The 25,516-nt window shown below is 42.9% G+C and overlaps 3 protein-coding genes across 8 annotated transcripts in view; 2 read left to right on the top strand and 1 right to left on the bottom strand.

The window, feature by feature from the left end:
• Positions 1-11,937, top strand: part of LOC109906005 (protein tweety homolog 1) — a 36,145-nt gene extending 24,208 nt beyond the window's left edge. Inside the window, exons 9-16 of one of the 6 annotated variants that reach the window (XM_031787284.1) lie at positions 1,618-1,693; positions 1,835-1,890; positions 2,191-2,283; positions 2,402-2,494; positions 2,588-2,727; positions 5,725-5,785; positions 9,659-9,737; positions 10,751-11,937. In XM_031787284.1, the coding sequence (XP_031643144.1) occupies positions 1,618-1,693; positions 1,835-1,890; positions 2,191-2,283; positions 2,402-2,494; positions 2,588-2,727; positions 5,725-5,785; positions 9,659-9,697 (558 nt within the window). In that variant the 3' untranslated portion in view covers positions 9,698-9,737; positions 10,751-11,937. Of the gene's footprint in view, positions 1-1,617; positions 1,694-1,834; positions 1,891-2,190; positions 2,284-2,401; positions 2,495-2,587; positions 2,728-5,724; positions 5,893-9,658; positions 9,738-10,745 lie in introns of all 6 variants that reach the window. The other 5 variants (XM_031787280.1, XM_031787285.1, XM_031787281.1 and 2 more) reach the window with 5 other exon arrangements.
• LOC109906026 (josephin-2) lies at positions 11,286-14,580 on the bottom strand. Its single transcript, XM_020503669.2, has 5 exons — positions 14,262-14,580; positions 13,912-14,040; positions 13,539-13,664; positions 13,079-13,273; positions 11,286-12,677 (listed from the first exon to the last, which is right to left on the bottom strand). Exons 2-5 carry the CDS (start codon positions 14,031-14,033, stop codon positions 12,566-12,568), a joined length of 555 nt encoding a protein of 184 aa, XP_020359258.1. The 5' UTR covers positions 14,034-14,040; positions 14,262-14,580; the 3' UTR covers positions 11,286-12,565.
• A 3,815-nt stretch (positions 14,581-18,395) lies between these two features.
• Positions 18,396-25,292, top strand: LOC109906038 (ubiquitin-conjugating enzyme E2 S). Its single transcript, XM_020503690.2, has 4 exons — positions 18,396-18,893; positions 20,249-20,396; positions 22,366-22,556; positions 22,697-25,292. Exons 1-4 carry the CDS (start codon positions 18,891-18,893, stop codon positions 23,054-23,056), a joined length of 702 nt encoding a protein of 233 aa, XP_020359279.2. The 5' UTR covers positions 18,396-18,890; the 3' UTR covers positions 23,057-25,292.
• The last annotated feature ends 224 nt before the right edge of the window (positions 25,293-25,516 follow it).

Here is a 25,516-nt window from a genome sequence, read left to right as displayed (position 1 = left end):
AGTAGGTCTATACAGCATGGAGAGGGACAGTAGGTCTACACAGCATGGAGAGGGACAGTAGGTCTATACAGCATGGAGAGGGACAGTAGGTCTATACAGTATGTAGAGGGACAGTAGGTCTACACAGCATGGAGAGGGACAGTAGGTCTATACAGTATGGAGAGGGACAGTAGGTCTATACAGTATGGAGAGGGACAGTAGGTCTATACATTATGGAGAGGGACAGTAGGTCTATACAGTATGGAGATGGACAGTAGGTCTATACAGTATGGAAAGGGACAGTAGGTCTATACAGCATGGAGAGGAACAGTAGGTCTACACAGTATGGAGAGGGACAGTAGGTCGACACAGCATGGAGAGCGACAGTAGGTATATGCAGCTTGGAGAGGGATAGTAGGTCTATACAGTATGGAGAGGGACAGTAGGTCTATACAGCATGGAGAGGGACAGTAGGTCTATACAGTATGGAGAGGGACAGTAGGTCTACACAGTATGGAGAGGGACAGTAGGTCTACACAGTATGGAGAGGGACAGTAGGTCTATACAGCATGGAGAGGGACAGTAGGTCTACACAGTATGGAGAGGGACAGTAGGTCGACACAGCATGGAGAGGGACAGTAGGTATATGCAGCTTGGAGAGGGATAGTAGGTCGACACAGCATGGAGAGGGACAGTAGGTATATGCAGCTTGGAGAGGGACAGTAGGTCTACACAGCATGGAGAGGGACAGTAGGTCTATACAGTATGGAGAGGGACAGTAGGTCGATACAGTATGGAGAGGGACAGTAGGTCGATACAACATGGAGAGGGACAGTAGGTCTATGCAGCTTGGAGAGGGACAGTAGATCTATGCAGCATGGATAGGAACAGTAGGTATTTGCATTATGGAGGGGTACAGTAGATCTATGCAGCATGGATAGGAACAGTAGGTATATGCATTATGGAGAGGTACAGTAGATCTATGCAGCATGGATAGGAACAGTAGGTATTTGCATTATGGAGAGGTACAGTAGATCTATGCAGCATGGATAGGAACAGTAGGTATATGCATTATGGAGAGGTACAGTAGATCTATGCAGCATGGATAGGAACAGTAGGTATATGCATTATGGAGAGGTACAGTAGATCTATGCAGCATGGATAGGAACAGTAGGTATATGCATTATGGAGAGGTACAGTAGATCTATGCAGCATGGATAGGAACAGTAGGTATTTGCATTATGGAGGGGTACAGTAGATCTATGCAGCATGGATAGGAACAGTAGGTATATGCATTATGGAGAGGTACAGTAGATCTATGCAGCATGGATAGGAACAGTAGGTATATGCAGCATGGAGAGGGACAGTAGATCTATGCAGCATGGATAGGGACAGTAGATCTATGCAGCATGTGATTCACTCAGTAAATCAATAGAACAGGCAGTGGGCCAAGTGCTGCAGTCAGATATCTGAGGGGGGAAGTGTGTCATTCAGTCAGTGTTTCTCTGTTAACTTTTCCCTTGTGATCTCTCCCTCAATTTCTCTCCCCCTTCACCTCTCTACCTCTCTCTCTTTCTATGTCTTTCTTTCTATATCCCTCTACCTCTCTTCCCCCTCTACCTCTCTCTGCATCTCCAGTCTGTCAGTGACTTCTGTACAGATCCTAACACCTTTGTGCTCAACTCCACCCACTTCAACTCTGGGACCAGCTCAGGTACAGTAGTGCATCGCTGCACACTAACGAATAGTCTCTGATCATTTCATTCATATAGCCATTCATTTTGATGCTGAAATGCCCTGACACACTTTATTCATTGCTGATTGATGGTCTGCTGCTGTCCTCTGTCCTATCCAGATGTGTTGGATTATTACCTGACCTGCAGCAGACGTATGAACAGCCCTTTCCAGCAGGTAGTAACTGGTCTCTGTAGATGCTGTGTCTCACGTAGTGGTGTTAGGGGATCAGGGTTTCAATAGCACATGGACTCTTCTGAGTGCCCTGAAATTAGTGGGCTGGACCAATGTAAATATATGGGGGTTTGTATTATTTCTGGGCAGCTCTGTAATTCCAACCCTGGTGGCACTGATATAGGACAGTAAGTAAATGTGTATTATCTGATAGGTACTGATCAGGATGTTTATAAATTATACAGGGTTAGCATGATGATGATGCTTAGCTAAGCAATATTTTCAATGACGTGTTGTCTGCAGCTGCTGACCCAGTCACAGAGGGCCCTTTCCAGCATCCACACACACCTATCCAGCCTGGAACGGAATGCTCTCCCACAGGTCCCCAAGGCAGAGGTACATCACACTGGGCCAGGGTGCAACCCATGACACAAAATGGCTGCCAAATATACAAAGCACAGTGTCATGTTTACGAAACCGAGTGTGATATTATCCTTACCTATTGTCGTTGTAGAAGTCACTCAGGGAGGTTCAGCAGATTCTCAATGCCACAGAGGGCAACTTTCACCAGCTGGTGGCGCTACTCCACTGTCGAGGTCTCAACAAGGTAGGCCTGGTGTTTAACATGGGGTGTAATGGTCTCTGGTGTGTTCTTGCTGTTTTCTCAAGTCTTTTTGCTCTTTCTGTCTCTGTTTCTTAGGATTATATTGACTCTTTGAAAGGCCTGTGCTCTGATGGGATGGAGGGATTGCTCTACCTCTCCCTCTACTCTTTCCTTTCGGCTCTGGCCTTCACTGCCATCCTCTGTTCCCTGCCCGGCGCCTGGAGAAGCTTCCCCAGGTGTGTGTGTCTGTGTGAGCGAGAGATAGAGATATGTTATTGATGTCATAATGTTGTTGCTTAAGTTTTGTACATCATAGTTTAACATTTCCTTTGAACATGCTCAGCAGTAAGGTAAGGTTGTACTATATAGAGGTGCATCTCTAGGTGTGGGTTGACGTACTGGATGGATATGTAATTCACTACTATACCACCAGGTCAGACAGAGCTTCTGTCTGTGTGTCTGTCTGTAGTAAACAGCTTCCAACTGTGTCACAGCCAGAAACATGAAGGGAAAAACAGATTCAGGGATCAACAAGGGGATTATTTTTTTCTATTTGCGAATATCGATGTAAAATTAACAGGAGGTCTGTATTCCAGAGGACATTGCTGAATGCACCATCACAAACCCATTAATTTAACAGATAAAAACATATATACAGTGAGGGAAAAAAGTATTTGATCCCCTGCTGATTTTGTATGATCGCCCACTGACAAAGAAATGATCAGTCTATAATTGTAATGGTAGGTTTATTTGAACAGTGAGAGACAGAATATCAACAAACAAATCCAGAAAAACACAAGTCTAAAATGTTATAAATTGATTTGCATTTTAATGAGGGAAATAAGTATTTGACCCCTCTGCAAAACATGACTTAGTACTTGGTGGCAAAACCCTTGTTGGCAATCACAGAGGTCAGACGTTTCAGGTAGTTGGCCACCAGGTTTGTACACATCTCAGGAGGGATTTTGTCCCACTCCTCTTTGCAGATCTTCACCAAGTCATTAAGGTTTTGAGGCTGACGTTTGGCAACTTGAACCTTCAGCTCCCTCCACAGATTTCCTATGGGATTATGGTCTGGAGACTGGCTAGGCCTCTCCAGGACCTTAATGTGCTTCTTCTTGAGCCATTCCTTTGTTGCCTTGGCCGTGTGTTTTGGGTCATTGTCATGCTGGAATACCTATCCACGACCCATTTTCAATGCCCTGGCTGAGGGAAGGAGGTTCTCACCCAAGATTTGATGGTACATGGCCCCGTCCATCGTCCCTTTGATGCGGTGAAGTTGTCCTGTCCCCTTAGCAGTAAAACACCCCCAAAGCATAATGTTTCCACCTCCATGTTTGACGGTGGGGATGGTGTTCTTGGGGTCATAGGCAGCATTCCTCCTCCTCCAAACACGGTGAGTTGAGTTGATGCCAAAGAGCTCCATTTTGGTCTCATCTGACCACAACACTTTCACCCAGTTGTCCTCTGAATCATTCAGATGTTCATTGGTAAACTTCAGACGTGCATGTATATGTGCTTTCTTGAGCAGGGGGACCTTGCGGGCGCTGCAGGATTTCAGTCCTTCACGGCGTAGTGTGTTACCAATTGTTTTCTTGGTGAGTATGGTCCCAGCTGCCTTGAGATCATTGACAAGATCCTCCCGTATAGTTCTGGGCTGATTCCTCACCGTTCTCATGATCATTGCAACTCCATGAGGTGAGATCATGCATGGAGCCCCAGGCCGAGGGAGATTGACAGTTATTTTGTGTTTCTTCCATTTGCAAATAATCGCACCAACTGTTGTCACCTCACCAAGCTGCTTGGCGATGGACTTGTAGACCATTCTAGCCTTGTGTAGGTCTACAATCTTGTCCCTAACATCCTTGGAGAGCTCTTTGGTCTTGGCCATGGTGGAGAGTTTGGAATCTGATTGATTGATTGCTTCTGTGGACAGGTGTGTTTTATGCAGGTAACAAACTGAGATTAGGAGCACTCCCTTTAAGTGTGTGCTCCTAATCTCAGCTCGTTACCTGTATAAAAGACACCTGGGAGCCAGACATCTTTCTGATTGAGAGGGGGTCAAATACTTATTTCCCTCATTAAAATGCAAATCAATTCATAACATTTTTGACATGTGTTTTTCTGGATTTTTTTGTTATTCGGTCTCTCACTATTCAAATAAACCTACCATTACAATTATAGACTGATCATTTCTTTGTCAGTGGGCAAACGTACAAATTCAGCAGGGGATCAAATACGTTTTCCCTCACTGTATACAGTACAGTTTTAGGCAGGTGTGAAAAAAGGCTGTAAAGTAAGAATGCTTTAAAAAATAGACATGTTAATAGTTGCAAAGTGAGCGAACAGAAGAAACATCTACATCAAATCAATATTTGGTGTGACCACCCTTTTTCTTCAAAACAGTTTCAATTCTTCTAAGTACAATTGCAGACAGTTTTTAAAGGAACTCGGCAGGTATCTTGGAGAACTAACCACAGTTCTTCTGTGGATTTAGGCAGCCTCAGGTGCTTCTCTCTCTTCATGTAATCCCAGACAGACTCGATGATGTTGAGATCAGGGCTCTGTGGGGGCCGTACCATCACTTCCAGGACTCCTTGTTCTTCTTTACGCTGAAGATAGTTCTTAATGACTTTCGCTGTATGTTTGGGGTCGTTGTCATGCTGCAGATAAAATTTGGGGCCAATCAGATGCTTCCCAGATGGTATTGCATGATGGATAAGTATCTGCCTGTACTTCTCAGAAATGAATTGATCATCATTACCACCTGTTTGGTATAATTGTTTAATCATACACCTGACTATATGCCTACAAAATCCCTGACTTTGTGCAAGTGTACCTATAAGAATTGGTGCTGTTTTGAAGGCAAAGGGTAGTCGCACCAAATATGGATTGGTTTAGATTTTTCTTCTGTTCACTCATTTTGCATTTTGTTTACTGGTAAATATAATCTTTTAACATGTCTATTTTTGAAATCATTCTTACTTTACAGCATTTTCTCACACCTGCCTAAACATTTACACAGTACTGTATATTATTATTTTACAACAATTTTTTTGTTGTTTTCTTGTACAGTAGGGTAAAAGTACACAGATGTTGTGGCTGTCTTCCACACATGTACAGTGTGTTCCGTATCTTTTCCATAGGATTTAAAGGTTCATACAAAGTGTTACTAAAAACCCTAATTGTTGTTCTCATGAGTTCTCCTCTCCTCTCTCTCCGACGGGTGACAGAGATTCCGAGGAGTATGAAGATTCAGACAGCGAGAGCGAGGACCCCTTCACTTCCCATCAGGCACGTAGACAGCCGGCCGTGGGGTCTCAGCGAGGGGTCTTGCCCCCCTTCTATAATTACCAGGGGGCCGGGTGGACTCCTCCATTTTCTAGCGCGCCACCCCTCCCGTGAGTAACACAGACACACAGACACACAGACAGACAGACAGAGTTGCCTCAGAGAGACCCCCAGAGAATAAGATGACGTTGCCCCCAGTCACTGATCTAAGGTCAGTTTTTTTTTTTACTATAGTGGCTGAGGATGAAGACTTGGGGAGGGTAAGCTGATCTTAGATCTGTGCCTTGGTGTAACTTCAACTCGAAGCTCCCACCTGAAGCCAACAAGATCAGGACACCCATATAGGCCCAGTATAGAGTAGTGGAGCGTGCATGAACACACACAGACCTACTGACTAAGTCTGTTATGTTAACGAGCATAAGTGAAGGATAGGTACAAAACAGAGACACAGAGGTTTTAGATGCACAGCTTGAAAAGACACACATATTTACTTCACCACACCCTGTAATGTTAGCATACATGAACACATGGCAAACATTTGACATTATGAATACATTGGATATAGTTCTACCTCACACCCACCCATACATGTACAGTGATGGAGTAGTCAGAACCACTCTGCCTCCATATAGACACATACGGATCACTTTGTCAGGGGAAGCAAACACACGCAATGCAGACAGACACACAGACAGATCTACTGTGGACTGCAGGGTAGGCAGAGAAACAGACACACAGACAGATCTACTGTGGACTGCAGGGTAGGCAGAGAAACAGACACACAGACAGGTCTACTGTGGACTGCAGGGTAGGCAGAGAAACAGACATACAGACAGGTCTACTGTGGACTGCAGGGTAGGCAGAGAAACAGACATACAGACAGGTCTACTGTGGACTGCAGGGTAGGCAGAGAAACAGACACACAGACAGGTCTACTGTGGACTGCAGGGTAGGCAGAGAAACAGACATACAGACAGGTCTACTGTGGACTGCAGGGTAGGCAGAGAAACAGACATACAGACAGGTCTACTGTGGACTGCAGGGTAGGCAGAGAAACAGACATACAGACAGGTCTACTGTGGACTGCAGGGTAGGCAGAGAAACAGACATACAGACAGGTCTACTGTGGACTGCAGGGTAGGCAGAGAAACAGAAATACAGACAGGTCTACTGTGGACTGCAGGGTAGGCTGAGAAACAGACACACAGACAGATCTACTGTGGACTGCAGGGTAGGCAGAGAAACAGACATACAGACAGGTCTACTGTGGACTGCAGGGTAGGCAGAGAAACAGACACACAGACAGATCTATTGTGGACTGCAGGGTAGGCAGAGAAACAGACACACAGACAGGTCTACTGTGGACTGCAGGGTAGGCAGAGAAACAGACACACAGACAGGGCTACTGTGGACTGCAGGATAGGCAGAGAAACAGACACACAGACAGATCTGCTGAGGACTGCGGGGTAGGCTGAGAAACAGACACACAGATAGAGAAACACACACAGACAGATCTACTCTGGACTGCAGGGTAGGCAGAGAAACAGACATACAGACAGGTCTACTGTGGACTGCAGGGTAGGCAGAGAAACAGACACACAGACAGATCTATTGTGGACTGCAGGGTAGGCAGAGAAACAGACACACAGACAGGTCTACTGTGGACTGCAGGGTAGGCAGAGAAACAGACAGGTCTACTGTGGACTGCAGGGTAGGCAGAGAAACAAACACACAGACAGGTCTACTGTGGACTGCAGGGTAGGCAGAGAAACAGACACAACTCCAGAAGTCTGTCTTTCTGTGTGTCTGTCTATCGGTCTGTCGCGCCTTCCAAGACGGACACAGACCGGTCCGATCGATCACTCACAGATCTTGAGTGTGTTTCAAATGACACCCTATTCCCCATATTTTAATTACATTTTTTAATTTTACCTTTATTTAACCAGGCAAGTCAGTTAAGAACACATTCTTATTTTCAATGACGGCCTGGGAACAGTGGGTTAACTGCCTGTTCAGGGGCAGAACGACAGATTTGTACCTTGTCAGCTCGGGGGTTTGAACTCACAACCACTAGGCTACCCTGCCGCCCCATATAGTGCACTACTTTCGGACACTTGGCCCAAAGTAGTGCACTATATGGGGAATAGGGTGTCATTTGAGACACAGGCCTTAATACTGCGGAGATATGAGGCTCAGGTTGACCTAGGTAAACCCCATCACTCCCACCCACCATCCATACTGTGGTGTCCAAGTCTCACGTTATCAAGTCTCTCAAATTACTCTCACCTCTCTCTCTTTCTGTCTCTGTCCTTTATTTCTTTATCACTCTCTCACTCTCTCTCTGTCTTTCACTCCCTCTCACTGTCACTTCCTCTCTGTCACTTCCTCTCTCTCACTCCCTCTCACTCTCTCTCTGTCTTTCACTCCCTCTCACTGTCTCTTCCTCTCTCTCACTTTCTCTCTGTCTTTCACTCTCTCTCACTGTCACTTCCTCTCTCTCACTCCCTCTCACTGTCACTTCCTCTCTTTCACTCCCTCTCACTGTCACTTCCTCTCTTTCACTCCCTCTCACTGTCACTTCCTCTCTCTCACTCCCTCTCACTCTCTCTCTGTCTTTCACTTTCTCTCACTGTCACTTCCTCTCATTCACTCCCTCTCACTGTCACTTCCTCTCTTTCACTCCCTCTCACTGTCACTTCCTCTCTCTCTCTCTCTCTCTCTCTCTGTCTTTCACTCCCTCTCACTGTCTCTTCCTCTCTTTCACTCCCTTGCACTCCCTCTCACTGTCACTTCCTTTCTTTCACTCCCTCTCTTTCACTCCCTTTCACTCCCTCTCACTGTCACTTCCTCTCTTTCACTCCCTCTCACTGTCACTTCCTCTCTTTCACTTCCTCTCTTTCACTCCCTCTCACTGTCACTTCCTCTCTTTCACTCCCTCTCACTGTCACTTCCTCTCTTTCACTCCCTCTCACTGTCACTTCCTCTCTTTCACTCCCTCTCACTGTCACTTCCTCTCTTTCACTCCCTCTCACTGTCACTTCCTCTCTTTCACTCCCTCTCACTGTCACTTCCTCTCTTTCACTCCCTCTCACTGTCACTTCCTCTCTCTCACTCTCTTTCTATACTTTGCCAGTCCAGTTAATGCCCTAAGAAGTGTACTTTCCTACCTTATGTCTTAGCATGTAGAACATAACTAAATGCCAAGTCCAGTTGGTGTATTCAGGCGCTGTAAACACTGTGATCGTCAGTGGCTCTAGCCTAGATCTAATAGTAACAGTATCATGACCAAACTGCCCAGAGTAAAGTAACTCAGATTCCAGGTACCCAATAAGCAATAAGAATGCAGTGGACTCCTGATAAATGCTCTGGTTTGGGGCCGTCTGGAAAGCACACACTAAAGTGGAGCATGTGGATATCCAGAGCAATTAAAAATGAATGTATTTTGAATTGAGACTGGTGAAGTCTGAAGTTTTAAGTTGCCATGCACGTACACGTTGTACACAAATGTGCACTTCATCATTGTACATGAGTTTGCATTTCCCAATGTGGACTTCTCAGGAGTGGACTGTGTGTATAATATCTGAAACATCCAGCTATCCCCCTGCCTACGTAGATGAAGTGCCCTAATAACACTAATGCCACCAGTTATAAGGAGGTCCGTTTCTACATCACCATTTCGCTAATCGCTCTTCCTCCCTTTCTCTTCTTACCCCACCTCGGTTCCCTCCTTTGGTCCACCTCCCTCTTTTTGTTTTTCTCAATGTGTCGTCCCTTTTACATCTCTCTCTCACTCATTCTCCACTCCTTCTCCTCTTCCTCCTCTTCTGCCTTCCTGCTTTTCCTTTCATTTTTCTCTCTCTTTCTGTCTCTTTTCAGGACTCCAAACGTTTCCTCCAATGGCAACCCTGGCTATGAGAGCCTACCCCTGACTGACAGGCAGTCCCCACCCCCCTCTGTGAGTTCCTTTGTATTCGTGACATCCTAATCTGTGCCATTTGTCATCACTAGGCGTGTAAACCGTCACTCGAGGTGTTATTTGCCTGTACGTTTGTCATTAGTCGATAATAAACATTCTGGATCTAACTAACTGGTGATGGTAGTGGTGATGGTGGTCATGGTGGTGGTAGTGGGGATGGTGGTGATGGTAGTGGTGGTGATGGGGGTGGTGGTGATGGTAGTGGTGATGATGGTTGTGATGGTAGTGGTGATAATGGTTGTGATGGTAGTGGTGATGATGGTTGTGATGGTAGTGGGGATGGTGGTGAAGGTGGTGGTGTGGCTCCAACCTCACAGGGCCCTGTAGGCCAGGAGTGTAGGCAAGGGTGGGCCTGGGTAGCGTTGGCCCATCCAAATTTCCGCAGGCCCATCTACCAACTAAATTCTGTCTACGCACCTGCTGTAAACTGGTATTCTTTTGTTTATTCAAATAACCTAAAGTATGTGTACTATCGCTTGAATGGGAAAGCTCACTTTCTGCCCCTAACAACTAACTCCGTCGGTTGTCACCTCTCTGACTTTGGACATGCTAGAAAGGACGTACATACAGTGCTTTCTGACCACAAACCTGAGACCTAACCCTAACCATTACCCTACCTTTGTCCTTTCTAGCATTACCATCCCAGTCCTAACTTTTACAACAGTCCCTGGTGCTTGTGGTAGAAGTTGCCTCCATCCACCTCTGATCTGGGATCAGATTACCTGACACCCATTCCTAACCTTAACCATTTGGAGGTAAAGACCCTGGATCAGTGGTTGTGGATAACTTCTACCTCCTCTACCCCTGTTGTTAGGGGAATAATGTGACCATGTGAGTGCTCATCTTCATAAATGAGATGATTTTGAAACAAATTTGAATAATGGAGATTTCTTGTTGTTTTCTTGTCTCCCTTCTCTCTGCACACCCTCCTCTGTGGATCTTCAATGGCGGCTCCCCCATATCGAATCAAAACGCTGTTTCTGAAAGTACAGTACTCTCCCAGCATGCTGACTGGTTACGGGGGTAGTCAAACACACCCCAACTCCGCCCATTCAAGGAACCTGTATTCACGCTAATTTTTTTTTATGTTTAAAAAAGTATAGAATTCTTTTTAGTTTTCTTATGGACACTTTATTGAGATTAAGAAAAAATAACTAATCCCCAAAAATCGAGCTTTAGATGTAAATTAAAGGTGCGTAATGTCAGTACCAACAAGGTTGAATGGCCTGCTGTAGAACCTCACAGTAAGCTAATGTCAAATAGATACAGTAGGTAGCATGATTATGAAGAGGTCTGAACCAGGTTCACTCGGTCAAAGTCACCCCTTACAATCCCCCTTGTCTGTCCAGTGTCAACAGTTGCGAGGCGAGCCAGAATGGTATTGACATTACAACATTGTAGTTCTATATTTTTTAAATGTAGCACCAGTTTATTTTCACGTTTTTATATCTATATCTTGTTGTAGAGAAACACTGACACATAGAAACAAGACACATTTTTGGGTGAATGAATATGCAGTCTCCTCACTTGGTATTCAACGTGCAATTTTTATTTGATTTACTTTTTATAGGTGAAAATTCTGTACCTCGTATTACCTTCTGATACTATACTGTACATTTCACTGTTGATGACATTATCTAAATCAGGGATGGGCAACTCCTGTCCTTGGGGCCGGAGTGGTGAATAAACTAATTGCATTCTAAACTGAAGATCATGATTAGGCGATTATTGGAGTCCGGTGCAGAAGGGACACCAAGTCCCCAAGGACTGGAGTTGCCCATCCCCTCATGAAACTTTGCTCTTAAAAAGAACATTCAAGAGAGGGCTATAGTACCACCTCTTTGTAGGCTGAATTGAGAACTACAACTCCCATCCAACCACGAGACCGTTAGAACTACAAATACCATGCAATGACAGCAGGCACATAGCAATAAAACTCCTGCCACTGGTGCAGCAGTAGCCCTACCGTAAATAGCAATAATAACTATATACCAGTGTGTTTCTGGGGTCTCTATAGGATGTTATGTAAATATGTGATGTCAGATTTCATTGAACACCCTCCTTGCCTACTGACCTTGTTAACCCTTGAATTGCGTTTGTATGGTATAATCAATGCTCCTTTTGAATGGCATCCTTTTTCACTCCAGAGTCTAATATAAATAAAATAACAATGAATAAAGTTGCCTTGTTTAAGTCACTCAACTGTGAATGAACTGTGCTGCTGAACCTCTGAAAGACGAGACACATCGTTACATATAAGTAACATTTTCTTTATATCCTCTGAGTGCGTGTGTGTAGTTTGAACGCGTGTAACAGAAAGACAGTGCTCCCATTCACTTGGATATGCATAGTTAGACGTAGACAGAACACAAACATAGAAGCATTATTTTCACACAGTCAGATGTCAACATGACATTCAGTGCCGCCTCTGTACCTCCTCAGTGCATAGAATAACAAAGACAAACTAGTTCTAACTGATCTATCTCGACAGGGCAGTGCATAGGAAGAAGGAAGAGAGAGAAGGAACAATATATAGATGCAGCTGTAGTGTAGAAATCCAAACAACAGTCAGTGAACTGTTACAAACAAGTCATTTGGGACAGAAATCCCTCGTCATCTTAAATGATCTTTGGCACTTCGTGTGTCTAAGAGAGCCCACACTCCTCAGCAACCGGTAATGCATTTCCTGAAATATGTACTTTTTGTTAAGCACCTCTTGTTTTCTAAAATGTTATTTGTTTTTCCAGAGTAGAGCAGGAGTTTGAGTCCCATGCTGAATGAATGAAGGAATGCCCAGGCCAGAGGAATCACTTCCTGATGTCATCAGAGTTCAGCCAGGTTCCGTACTCCTCCACGTCCCTCCTCACAACCAGGAGCATCTCTGCCACGTCCGGAGACAGAACTTCACTGAGAAATGTACTGAGAGAGAGAGAGAGAGAAGAGGAGTGTGGTGAATGAGAGAGTACAAATGGGAGAGTGAGAGAGACTGGTTTACAAGAGTGCAAAGTACAAACTGTAACAAGCAGACACTGTGGTAAGCCCCATGTGACCACTCCTCTAACAGGATGAGATCAAACTGACTAGTAGTCTACCACAGTCAAATTGTGGGCTGCGTTCAAGAGTTCCTGTCAGGGTAACTATGTAAATAAAAATGACAGAGGGACATTTCTGTTTGCAAACAATTAGCATGACAGGTTTATCATTTGCATATTTTTGCATTTATCACTATTTATCACAGCTGTAAAGTTGGAGATACTGTGTCTTTGATTAGGAGTTGTACAATACATGTATGCATAGTCGTCGTCCCTCCCTTCACTCACCGGAGATCTGCTTCGTTCCCGACGCAGACAGGACTCTTTAGTTTGGAGTCGAGGTTGTAGTAGTGTCCATTAACCTGGCGCACTGCAAGCCAGTGCCGCCGCTTGACAGGGAGGGACATAATTCCAAGAGAGACACGTGATGGAACGTTCAGGATGAACCCCTGGACCTTGTCAACACAGAGACTCTGTACTGTTCTGAGGGAGAAATAGGAAAAGGGAAGTAGATTTTGGTTTAAAATCAGAGTCACTGTGGTTGTGAAGGGGAGGAACAGTGATGAACAGTAGGAGTAGACATAATCTGTGGCGAAGTTTCCTTATCAGAATATTTTCTTTGGTCAATAAAACTAGCTCTTCATGACCTGTAGCGGTACTTGGTTGGATTTGAATTTATTACACAGGTGTATTTAATTGCCAATCATCTCTTCCGAATCTGTCTGGCCCTGAGGTATTGAAGACTGACCTGCGTTTGTCCCACCATACTGCAGCCAACTCTCTGCTCTGTAGGGCAGCCATGATGACGTTGACATCATAGTTGCCTGTGCCCAGCATCGAGCGGTGAGGGTTCACCACACACTGTGGAGCTAGCCTGGGGAGGAAGGGGAAAGAGGGGAACATGGTAAAAACAGATTCACATGCTCTTGGAACTCATGGAGAAAGTGTGTGGTGGGTGCTCTTTGGATCACAGGCTTATAGCAGTACTTGATGATTTACATGCAGAGATTGCATATTGAATAGTCTGTGTGTTATCATTGACACAAAGAACCCTGTTTAGCCAAAACACCGCCCCCTAAAGTTGACATTACACACACATCGCCTGACCTAAGTGACCTCACCGCTTGCAGATGTCATCTGCCGTCTCCTTGGTGAACACTTGTTCTTGCAGAACGTTGTTCAGAGCATGAATGGCGCACAACTCCAGTCGCTGCTTCTCATGGAATACCTCTCCTTCGCTCATAATAACCCTGTTGACAAAATACAAACATGTTGACTGCAGCTGTTCAATACATTGTTGAATATGAACTTTCAACAAAACAGTGAAAAGGGAATGAATGAAACACTTTCCAAGGGAACAAAACAATAGCTATCTCCTCTGTAATACTCCAGAAAAAACAAGTGCATTCGAAGTCCAATAGAATGCTTAATTTCATTCAATTATTAGCTAACTAACTAGATCAGTCTTTACCGTATTGGAAGTTGCCCGCAGTGTAATGGTCAAATAAAGCGGTGTATCAAAGTAAGTAATAGCTCTTTCGGTGCTCTTATTCCACGACAAACAAAATAATAAAATGTACCTAGCGTACACGTAAATCTATTATACATAAACTTGTTGATTGTGCGATTTTACGCTCACAAGAACATGCTAGTGAACTCTCTAGTAAGAATGGGGGAAAACCGGAAGCTTGATTGTTGTTGTTCAACTGTCACGCCCCGTAAATTGGAGCGAGCGTTGTTTTTGTCTTCGCTGAATTTCTCTTCAACGCACATCAGGCTATCCAATCAGTGATTAGTGCGCGCTGAAAGCCAGGAACTAACCGTGGTGCCAGCAAAGATGGCGCGCCTGGAAAAGCCCATAGATTTAGATAGACATCACATCATTGTATATGTACTACAGTATTATGGCGTTTGTGAGAGCAGGGGCAGCGCAATTGAGGGCATCTCTATTTTGAAGTAATCAATTTTCTATGACTTGGTAAACAAACTGAATATGTGCATACCACGGAGATATAATAAGAACTGAAGACTACATCCAATATGTCCGCCCGTTGTTTTCAAGATAATCTACTCACTTTCGCATATGTTGATTAATTTCATGGACAGTCTATATCTGAGATGCAACCGCACAAGGAGCAGCGCAAGCAGTGAACACGTCATCACATCGTCCAAAAACAGAGCAGACATTTGATGAATATAAAATGTTAATATCTTCGGTTGTGAGTGATGGATTTCAAAGATGATGGTACAAAAAAACCTAAAAAACACATGTTTTATATCTTTGTATTATCTTTTACTAGATCAAATGCGTTATGTGTCCTACATTAATTTCACATTTCCACAAACTTCAGTGTTTCCTTTCAAATGGTATCAAGAATATGCATATCCTTGCTTCAAATCCTGAGCTACAGGCAGTTAGATTTGGGTATGTCATTTTAGGCGAAAATTTTTAAAAAAGGGTCCTGTCCTTAAGATTAAACTGCTGTACAGAAGCAAAACTGTGGGAACAGTCAAAACCATTCTTCTAGACCGGAACCCTGGCCACTTGGTGCATACTGCCACCTGTTTGAACAGGTATAAAGCTTGCCAATGTACTGCCACCTGCAGTTATGGAATGTTTGTTCACAAGTATAATGCATTGGCTGATCCCTCCTGGTGACCTGGTTGGAATTATGTGATCCTTCCTTAACCCATAGGAAGTCCCACCCAGTGACTACTTCAAAATGGTGAAAGTGCTCAATGGCGCTGCCCATTCTAAATTGGACATTTGGGCACTAGAGTCCTCTATCTATCTCTATGGGAAAAGCCACAAACATCGTGTCCAAATGAGCATTACTAGTTAGTGCCTTAGAAAAATGACTGTTTAACTGTTTAATGTAAATAAAAATGATTGAATTACTTTATTGTATTTTATTGTATTTTTACAACATTGCAATTAACAGCCATAAAAATCACATTTGACAAAAAAGTATTTGCACACGACACAAGCAATCATGTCATTAATCGAAAAACATTTTCTGATTGCAGAGGGCCACAAGGGAAATCCCTGTGCACTGTTTTCCTACAAATAATTCGAAGAAAACATCCAGAACCATAATCCCAAAAATAGAAACACGCAGACAATGTAGTGATGAGGCGCACTCTAGTGGTCAATAGAAATACTGCAGGAAAAAGTCTCAGTGGGGGTTGGATGCCAAAACCTTCTCTTCCAAAATGATGGATACTAGGAATAATTTAAATGTAATGTTACTTGGAATGTACCTTTCCAAATCTCAGGTGTATCACTGTATCTTGAGGATGGCATTAATAATCACTCATCTACATTAATTTACTTTTAAATAACAGGGAAGTTTCTGTCTGGCACATGGTAGGCACTTTCCCACTCTGGCCTTTGTGACCATAGTTCTCAGGATGGTTGGTCAGGGCCAGGGGCTTTCAAATTCAATCTGAGCTGATGTCAGTAGACTGGGGTTGGCAGGCTGTGATGTTTTCTATTTTTTTTTGTACAGAAGCAACACTTACATTAGATTTGCTGTGAGCTGTAAAAGTTTCCTCCATGCAAGTAATACATGTGATAAGAGTCTTACCAGGTACAGATATTTAACCCCTTATTATAATGTTGGATGCCAGTGCTTGATGGTTTGGTACCTTAACCTTGAGCAAATAAATGTTTTACCTCATGCAACAAGGGGTTACGTACCCAGGTTTTATTGTGCTGCTCACCAAAAGTCATGAAGAGTGAAATCGTGATTTGTGGAAGATCCTAAAGAATTATGTGGACAGTTTTGAGAAAAAGCTACATTTGTTGTAAGGCCTTGGAATGGATGGCGTTATGTGTGAACATTAGAATGACGACCATATTGTTACACAAATCAAATCAAATGTTATTTGTCACATACACATGGTTAGCAGATGTTAATGCGAGTAGCGAAATGCTTGTGCTTCTAGTTCCGACAATGCAGTAATAACCAACAAGTAATCTAGCTAACAATTCCAAAACTACTACCTTATAGACACAAGTGTAAGGGGATAAAGAATATGTACATAAAGATATATGAGTGAGTGATGGTACAGAGCGGCATAGGCAAGATACAGTAGATGGTATTGAGTGCAGTATATACATATGAGATGAGTATGTAAACAAAGTGGCATAGTTTAAAGTGGCTAGTGATACATATATTACATAAAGATGCAGTAGATGATATAGAGTACAGTATATACGTATACATATGAGATGAATAATGTAGGCCCGTGACTTTGTTCAGGTTTTACATTTTGGCCCACTGGGTATTTGAGTTTGACACCCCTGATGTAGGGTATGTAAACATTATATTAGGTAGCATTGTTTAAAGTGGCTAGTGATATATTTTACATCATCAAAGTTGCTATTGTAGTAATTCCCAAGCATATCTAACATTTTGACTAACAGTTCATGTTTCTGATAGCATCAAATGTTCTAAATTTTCTCTGATTTGTTGCATTATAGCCTGGTTGCCATCTCTGTGTCTCTGCTCAGCTATTACATTCCACTCCTTGCCAAAGCCAATGACAGGAGTGGCAAGAAGTTGAATGTTAGCTAAAAAGACTGGTACCTCGACTAGTATTCAATTAAAATCAAATCAAATCAAATTGTATTTGTCACATGCTTCGTAGAAAACCGTTGTAGACTCACAGTGAAATGCTTACATATGGGTCCTTTTCCAACAATGCATAGTTAAAGATCAAATAAAATAAATACAAATAAAATAGAAATAGTAACACAAGGAATAATTATGCAGTGAATAACGTGGGAGTACCAGTATCGAGTCGATGTGAGGGAGTACAACGTAATTTCAGGAAGATATCTTTGTACATATAGGTGGGGGTAAAGAGAATAGGCAACAGGCTAGATAATATCAGTAGCATATGTGGTGATTGTGAAAGTGTGTGGCATCAGTATGCATATGTGAGTGTGCATAGTCACTGCAGGTAGTCAGGGTTGCCATTTCTCAATAATGTGTAGAAGTCTTACTTATTTTATCTAGGCAAGTCAGTTAAGAACAATTTCTTATTTACAATGAGGGCCTAGCCTCCCAAACCCTAACCCAGACAACACCGCCCTACGGGACAATCACGGCCAGTTGTGATACAGCCTGGAAACGAACCAGGCTCTGTAGTGACACCTCTAGTACTGAGACGCAGTGCCTTAGACCGCTGCAACACTCAGAAACTTATTTGGTTTGGGGGTAGAAGCTGTTCAGAGTCCTGTTGGTTCCAGACTTGGTACATTGATTTGATTGGTACCACTTGCGGCAGCAAAGAGAACAGTCTTTGATAATTTGTTGAGCCTTCCTCCGACACTGCCGTCTATAGGTATATTGTATGGTAGAGTTAGGTTAACTGGGATTAGGTTATATTGAAGTTTAGAAAAAAGTTTATATTGTGTGCGGCTGTCTGTCAAGATGAAGGCCTACCCCCTGGGTGGGTATGAGTTTTTCAAACGCACCTATGGCTTGGAAGCATTTTTGACATTCTCGACTTTGGATGGCTGGTGGAAATGTCAAGTATGATGACGACGGCGCACCTACGATATGTGATTGGTCTTGTTGGTTAGGTTGTTTGTACACGTGATGTATGGCTAAAATACCGATTGGTCAAGACAACACAATTTCATTTGGGAGACGTAGTCGTGTTCCGTGTCAACGAAAATAGTAGCTGGCTAGCTACTCTAGCACTTGGCCACCACATAACTTTGGCTAAAAACACTTTCTTCCAGTAGCTCGCTTCCCTTCACTGTATACGTTGTTTATACCAAAAACTGGTTTTAGCAGAATAACGAATTTGGGTTTACGTTCTATCAGTGTGTCTGAACTTTTGAGGAGAAGAATTTCAGCTAGCAAGCTGCAGCTGGCTAACGCGTTAGCATAACTTGATCGCTTGCTTGGCCATTCGAGATCTAAATAGTCGGCGATAACTGCATTTATTGTGTCGTGGACCACTTTCTCATCGATCAAGCATAAGCTGCAACTATTTATTAGTTGCTAGCTACCGTTGCTATTTAGACGAGGATCACAGAGTTAGCTAGCCCCAGTCACCTGAATACTAATATTCTTCGGAAGACATGGTAAGTTAACATTTTCTACAAACACTTTCATAAATGGATAAAATTATTGGTTATTTAGCTAGCTAACAAAGCAAGTCAAATTGTTTGCCAGCCTTTTAACTAGCTAACTACAGTAACGTTACTTAGCCGAGACCTAACTTAGCTAACTAGTTAAGTAGGGTAGCTAACGTTAGTTGGTTATTTGCTTGCTATAGTTAACTAACTGATGTTCGCTGATGCTAGCTACGATTTTCTTTTGCAGGCTAGTTCAGTGTTGACACTTCTCCCGAACACCATTTTAAATGGGAAACTGTCCAACATAAAGATTAATCACTAACTAACTTCTACACGATTGTCAGCAAATTAACTATCATAACGTTAGCACACTCCAAAGTTGGCGTATGTAGCTACCTATGTAAGTTAGATAGCTACCTAATGATGATTTGGCTGGCTAGCTACCTAATGTTAGCTTGCTAGTTAGATATCTTATTTCCTCTCTTTTAGCGAAATTGATGAGTTGTAATAAGAACTACATCAATATGTTACACGATTGGGCGATTTAATGGTAACGTTACATTAGCTATTTGATTTGACAATGATGTGAACTAGTCAGTAATTTTAGCCAGCAATGCTACCATTAGCTAGCTTTCGGCTGACTGTTAATTCGCTAGCTAGCTACAACCTAGCTTTATTTGGCAAAGACAGAATGGCTAACTTGATGTCCGTTTTGTATGGCTAGAAAATGCTTATACAATATCTTAACTTTGACCAGTTTGTACATTTATCAATGAAGTAAACTGCCAGAAATAGGCTGAAATCGCAGTTGTCAGTTGTGACACACAGCTTATCCACTGCACTCTCATGATGATATTAACGTGAATCACCACCTGGCCTGTACTGTATTCGACTCAACTCCACGATTTACGATGGAGTTGAGCAGCGACTAGTGTGGGCAAACTGGAATTCCTTAGTCCCATACAAATCCGTTTTTAGCAAAAACTTCTGATTATAGCATCCAAAGAATAGCCCGCAATTACACAGAAAAGAAATCAGTAGTTTTTTATTCAAATGTATTTTGTGACTAAGGAGCTCCAGTCTGTTCACACTAATCGCAGCTCATCTCCATCATAAATCGTGGAGTTGAGTTTAATCGGCTACAGGCCTAAGGGTTATCAGACAGTAGATGACTACATTGATTCTGAGCAAACATTTTGGTGACCGCTTTCCTGAAATTGTCCCTTACTGAGATTTTCCTGTTATTAATGTGTTTGTGATCATGGGATGTGTGGGTTCCATATCTATAGTATTTACCATATGTGCACCTTTCTGTTGGTAGTGGGACAGAATAGTAATGTGTGTGTGTGTCCCATTTATAGAACTCCAATGTAGAGAACTTGCCGCCCCAGGTTCTGCGTCTGGTGTACAAAGAGGTGTCTGCACTAGCTGCAGATCCCCCTGAGGGCATCAAGATCTACCCCAGTGAAGAAGACATCACAGAACTCCATACAGCCATTGAGGGACCAGGTAACGCATACCTCTGTCATGGGAAATGTTTTGTCTGCCTAGGGAAGCTGTAATGTAGAACATGCTGGGGTTGACATTAAGCTATCGAAGGTGCTTGTCCATCGGGCAAGTACAGGCAAAGGTCATAGTCACTTGCCCAAAAAACAAAAATGGTCTTTTAAACTTACAAATGTAAATAATTTGAACATTGTTTGAATGAGTCAGCACACTTACGACACTATTCAAACACGTTTTTTCATACGTTTCATGCTAATTCTGTAAAGAAGTTCTCTTAAGGCGTCAGCATGCTTCAGTTCTGCTGGCGGTTAGCTGAAGTCGGCTAGGTGAACCAGACGAGTGTGCTAGCATACTCCCTTAAAAGACCTTCGCTTGGAAAAACAAGTAAAAAGCAGAAATAGTATTGTTTGTTCATTTTTAAACGCCATAGCCAGTATACACTTCCTCAACATAGGCAGAATTAATCTAAGATAACTCAATAAATCTGTCAATAGTTTTGATGTTTTTGACAAGGATGTTTGCAGTATTTCGCAATTAAATATTTTCATGAAAATGAGTCGTCTCTTGTTGAATGACAACCGACTTCACTGAAGAATCCCTACTGTTGGCCAATCACTGACAAAGGGGTGTAGACTTCGGATATGGACTCTGGCTACCAACTTTGGTTTGCCGCAAAAAAAAATGTACGCCCAAACAACAACACACAAAAATTTACAAAAACGGCGCAAAATATTGTCTTAATATATGCACAAACTCTTCCGAACTGTTTTGGCTGGGAAGCATGCAGACGCCTTTACTCTGACAGACTTCTGATGAAAAGGGTAAAAGTATGAAGTAATGATCACACATGTAAAATACTCCATAGAGGCATGAAATTTAAGTCTCTGGTACTTTTGTGTACTTTTTAGACAATCGTTCTGAAAGTAGCTCTCAGCAGCCAAAAGTGGTACTTGGAAATTGCATACTATCGCTCTGCTGAGTGTATCTTGTTACTGTCACTCAAATGGTGAGGAGCTGAAGCGCATTTGCTGAAACTAATTGCTATGGGCGGGCCCAGGTGCTGGCCCATGTGGGGTAAAATGTAGGGGAAATGGTGCAGCACAGCTTCCAGAAAAGTCTCTTTCAAACTCTAGATTTTGTGGCTAATTCAGGTTAGACCTCAACTATGCTCAGATTACACACTGGCTAGCTAACACACTACTAGAGGCAGTTGGCACAAAGGCCTAAACATTTTATTTAGTTGTCCAATATTCACTGTCTGAACTGGAAAACACTTAGGCCTACTTGAGTTGCAAGGTAATTTGTTAAGTTATGAGCACTGACATTTGCTACTGAAACAGGTGCGTCTTTCTCATCAATATCACTGCACGTTTAGCCTACTCCAGGGTGTAATGAGCTTATTATTGGCTATTTGCCTTCATCAAAACAATGTTTTTGTTACATATGTCCATCTGTAACCTATTCTAAATGACAGACTAGCAGTTCACTAAATGGACCAGATGCATCATTTTTTTTCAAATCTGCAGCTTGTACATTTTACTTTAATCAACCAGTCCATTTTGAATTTGTGATAAAGCTGTCGTGATTTGGCAAGGAATGTAGCTTGTTTACAGTTTTGTTTGTGTATCCCATCTGTTAGATGCATTTTTATAGGCAGTCATTTCTATAGTCTTAATGGGAGCTTGGGTGCTCAACTCGTTTGTGTAGAGGGAGCGTTCGGATCTGAATGGAGTGAGACGAGTAACGGAGGTGAAAGAGAATGTAGGGAGAACTGTGTGATCACTTGGCTTGATAATTTTTTTTATTGAGTCACTTATGCACATGAACAACTTGAACTCGAGTCGACGTGAATGAACGCTAGTCTTCAGGACAAAAGGCAGATTCCACCTTACCGACTGTTGAGTTTACCTGCCCTGGACAACCAGTAATGTCAACCCCTGCTTGACGTGGTTTATTTATTGTGCTTCAATAGAAGGAACCCCGTTTGCCGGGGGTGTTTTCCGGATGCGCCTGGTCCTGGGGAAGGACTTCCCTGCTGCACCACCGAAAGGCTACTTCCTAACCAAGATCTTCCACCCTAATGTGGGCCACAAGGGAGAGATCTGTGTCAACGTCCTGAAGAGGGACTGGAGGGCAGAGCTGGGACTCAGACATGTATTACTGGTAAGAAACATTTAAGCATCTCTATAGGTGCTGCTTTTAATAATCAATTTTCTATTCTTAACATTTTGTTTAGTGGTTCAAGGAAAACCTTGAAATATACCCTGATGACTCACTGGTGTTCATTCTCTCTCTCCCCTCAGACTATCAAGTGCCTTATGATCCATCCCAACCCTGAGTCGGCTCTCAACGAGGAGGCGGGGCGTCTGCTCCTGGAGGACTATACAGAGTATGCGTCCCGTGCTCGCCTCCTGACTGAGATTCATGCCATGGGGGGGTATGGGGGGACGTCGGGGGTGCCCCAGGACCCTGCCGATGGCCCCCAGCCCAAAAAACACGCAGGGGACCCTACCAAGAGGGCGATGGGGCCAGGGGTTGCCCCCTCTGCTGCTCTGGGTAACGGAGCCAATGGAAGCAGTACTACCTCCAGCAGTAGTAGTAGCAATAGTAATGTTGTAGGGAAGAAGAAAACTGATAAAAAGCGAGCGTTGAGACGACTCTAATGCTGCTTGGAGTCTTCTCTCTCTGCGTGTGTGTTATGAATATTGTTCCCCTCTCCCAGACTCTTTCTATCCCTCTGACTCTACTGTCCCTTTTGTACTCATTGCATATTGTATCCCTGTTCATTCCTTGTTGCCATATATTCTCCCAATCCCCTGTGGATAAATCCATATACATTCAATTACTTTTTGACAGCACCCCTTTTTGATTTGAATGAAACCTTCCATACATGTTTGTCTGTTGTAGAAGTGCTTAGGAAGTGAGTTTTTGGACCTCCATGTCAAAACACAAAAGATTAAGGTGCTCAAAGTTGACCCCTTTTGCGAACCTCACCACACAATGAGACATCCATGTCAACATCACTGGAAAAGATAAATGGTTGAGATTTGATATATTTTAAAAGCTTGCAAACCGGGTTGTCAGACTATTTAGTCATTTCTTGGTTGAGTGGGGTATGCAAAATGAGGCAACTTTGAGCACCTTGATATCCTGAATGTTTATGGCATTTAGGTCCAAAACATCACTACTTTCTGACCACTTCTTCCATGGTAAAACATGTATGGAAAGTTTTGTTTAAAACAAAAGGGATGTTCTGAAAAAGTGACAATTCAAATGGGTTCACTGCTGTGTGTTAGTTCTCTCCATGGTTCCTCACTGTCATGATCAGAGAAAGGTTTTTATTGTGTTTCATACACAGCACTAGTGATTGTGTGTGTCATACAGTAGCTACCCAGCTCAAGACTGTTTGAGCTTCAGTCTGACTCATCTCCCCTATCTGAAATTAGGCTTCTTTCTGTTCAGTGTTCACTAAACAAAATGTCTTAGATATTTTCCGGAAACAGAAATGCCTCTTTCTTTCCCCACCCCCTTCTTGACATGGCTCCTGCTGCTGAAATGGTACTGTGTACTGCCCAGCTAGCCTCGTGTTGGGAAACTGGTGAGATGTTTTGTCACGTCTGAGTTGAGTTACCTTATACGAGATCAGGTTGTCGGAAGGGAGTAAGGGTGGAGGACTTAGAAGATTATGCAATGTTTTTTATTCATAGAGTGAAACACAACATGATGAGATGGACATTCATTGGGTAGTCAAATGAGGAAGCAGCAATGAGCAGTTTTCCTAGAAAATGTTTGTCTAGTCGTGGTTGAAATGAGATGGACACGAAGGGAGCAACATTTGGTCTGATTATTACTTTAAAAAATGATTTCACCCCTATTTTTTTTGTAAATGTTTATCCCCATGTATGACTATTCTGTTTTTGCATTTTTACAAAATTGTCATTGTTTATTCATTGTCCAGTATTTGCCAGAGTGTTTTAAAGTGACATGCCTATATTCAGATGTCTTGGTGCGTGTATGAAGTAGGTCATTGTCCATACAGGATTAGGTTAGGGTGCAGGATTGTGCATATCATTGATTATTAATTATATCCCATGTATAATTATGGATATTTATTTATATGGTCATAGCTGCACATCTGGTCTTTAGTACTGATTTGCCAATAGTTTACTTGTGAACCTTTTTATTGTTAAACGTTTTTCATTTGATTTGTATGGATCAAATACCTGCTCCGGTCATATGCACTATCCAGCTCCTATCCTATTCAGAATTGGGGAAAAACTATGTATTTGTCAATAGGGAAGCCTCAACAGATTTGATAGAAAGGAACTCCCCAGTCGATATGCTCCTCTGGCTGGGTTTCCTGGGCATGTTTTCTCCCTCCGATCTAAATGCATGTTGGCGCCTACATTTCCCAGGGAAACAATCAACAGTTGTCTTTTACTTCGGTGGGAAAAGGTACCTGGGAAACAGTCATTGAGCGCAACTTAATGGGTGGGTATTTTTGTGTCCATTTTAAGTTATTTAAATTAATAAATTAGAAAAATTTGGGAAAATGTATCATTTAGTTCTTTCTTCAGTGTTTGTAAGATATTGAACATATTATGGTGTGAATAGCATTGCTCTCTGTGGTACAGTAGTATAATAACAGGGAAGAGAGAAATCAGATTTTTAGAGACCCCCCAATGTAGGTTGTTTATCTGGGGCATATTTCATAGTAAAAATAGGATTAATGTCATCTGTAAAGGTCTGAGTACGCGGGATGGGTGAAAAAGCAACAGGGGAGACGAGTCAAAGGGGGGAGCCACTACACTCTTGAGCTCCACCCATTGTCATGAATTCCATACACACATGTTTAGTCTAGTGGAATGTGCCCCCCCCAGCAAGCAGGCTGTCAGTTGACGTACATAATGAAGGCCTCCTTCCTCTGGCTTGGCTGCAGTGAGCAGCATGCAGAGCAACCAGCTACCCATCTGGGTGGAAATATCTGCCTGATCCTGTTAGTTGTCCCCAGACACCTGGGTGTTGGGCCGCAGGTGATGCCAGGAAACCCCCCCTATAGAAAGGTTTTTCACCTAGTCCCCATCAGTGGAAAGGTTGATTCAACTGTCTATCGGAGTACCCTT

This window comes from Oncorhynchus kisutch, linkage group LG13 (assembly GCF_002021735.2).
Source record: "Oncorhynchus kisutch isolate 150728-3 linkage group LG13, Okis_V2, whole genome shotgun sequence".
In the NCBI taxonomy this organism is placed as follows: Eukaryota; Metazoa; Chordata; class Actinopteri; order Salmoniformes; family Salmonidae; genus Oncorhynchus; species Oncorhynchus kisutch.
The sequence above is the reverse complement of the archived record's forward strand: the minus strand, read 5'-3'. Positions and strand labels throughout refer to the sequence as shown.

Bases quoted from the DNA above. Each gene is read 5' to 3' on its own strand.
- LOC109906038 (XM_020503690.2), top strand. The intron at 20,397-22,365 runs GTAACGCATACC...GTGCTTCAATAG, and splicing joins TACAGCCATTGAGGGACCAG to AAGGAACCCCGTTTGCCGGG. The intron at 22,557-22,696 runs GTAAGAAACATT...CTCTCCCCTCAG, and splicing joins GACTCAGACATGTATTACTG to ACTATCAAGTGCCTTATGAT.
- LOC109906026 (XM_020503669.2), bottom strand. From the start codon at position 14,033: ATGAGCGAAGGAGAGGTATTCCATGAGAAGCAGCGACTGGAGTTGTGC. The intron at 13,274-13,538 runs GTCAGTCTTCAA...TTTCTCCCTCAG, and splicing joins GTATGGTGGGACAAACGCAG to AACAGTACAGAGTCTCTGTG. The intron at 12,678-13,078 runs GTGAGTGAAGGG...TCTCTCTCTCAG, and splicing joins GGGAACGAAGCAGATCTCCG to TACATTTCTCAGTGAAGTTC.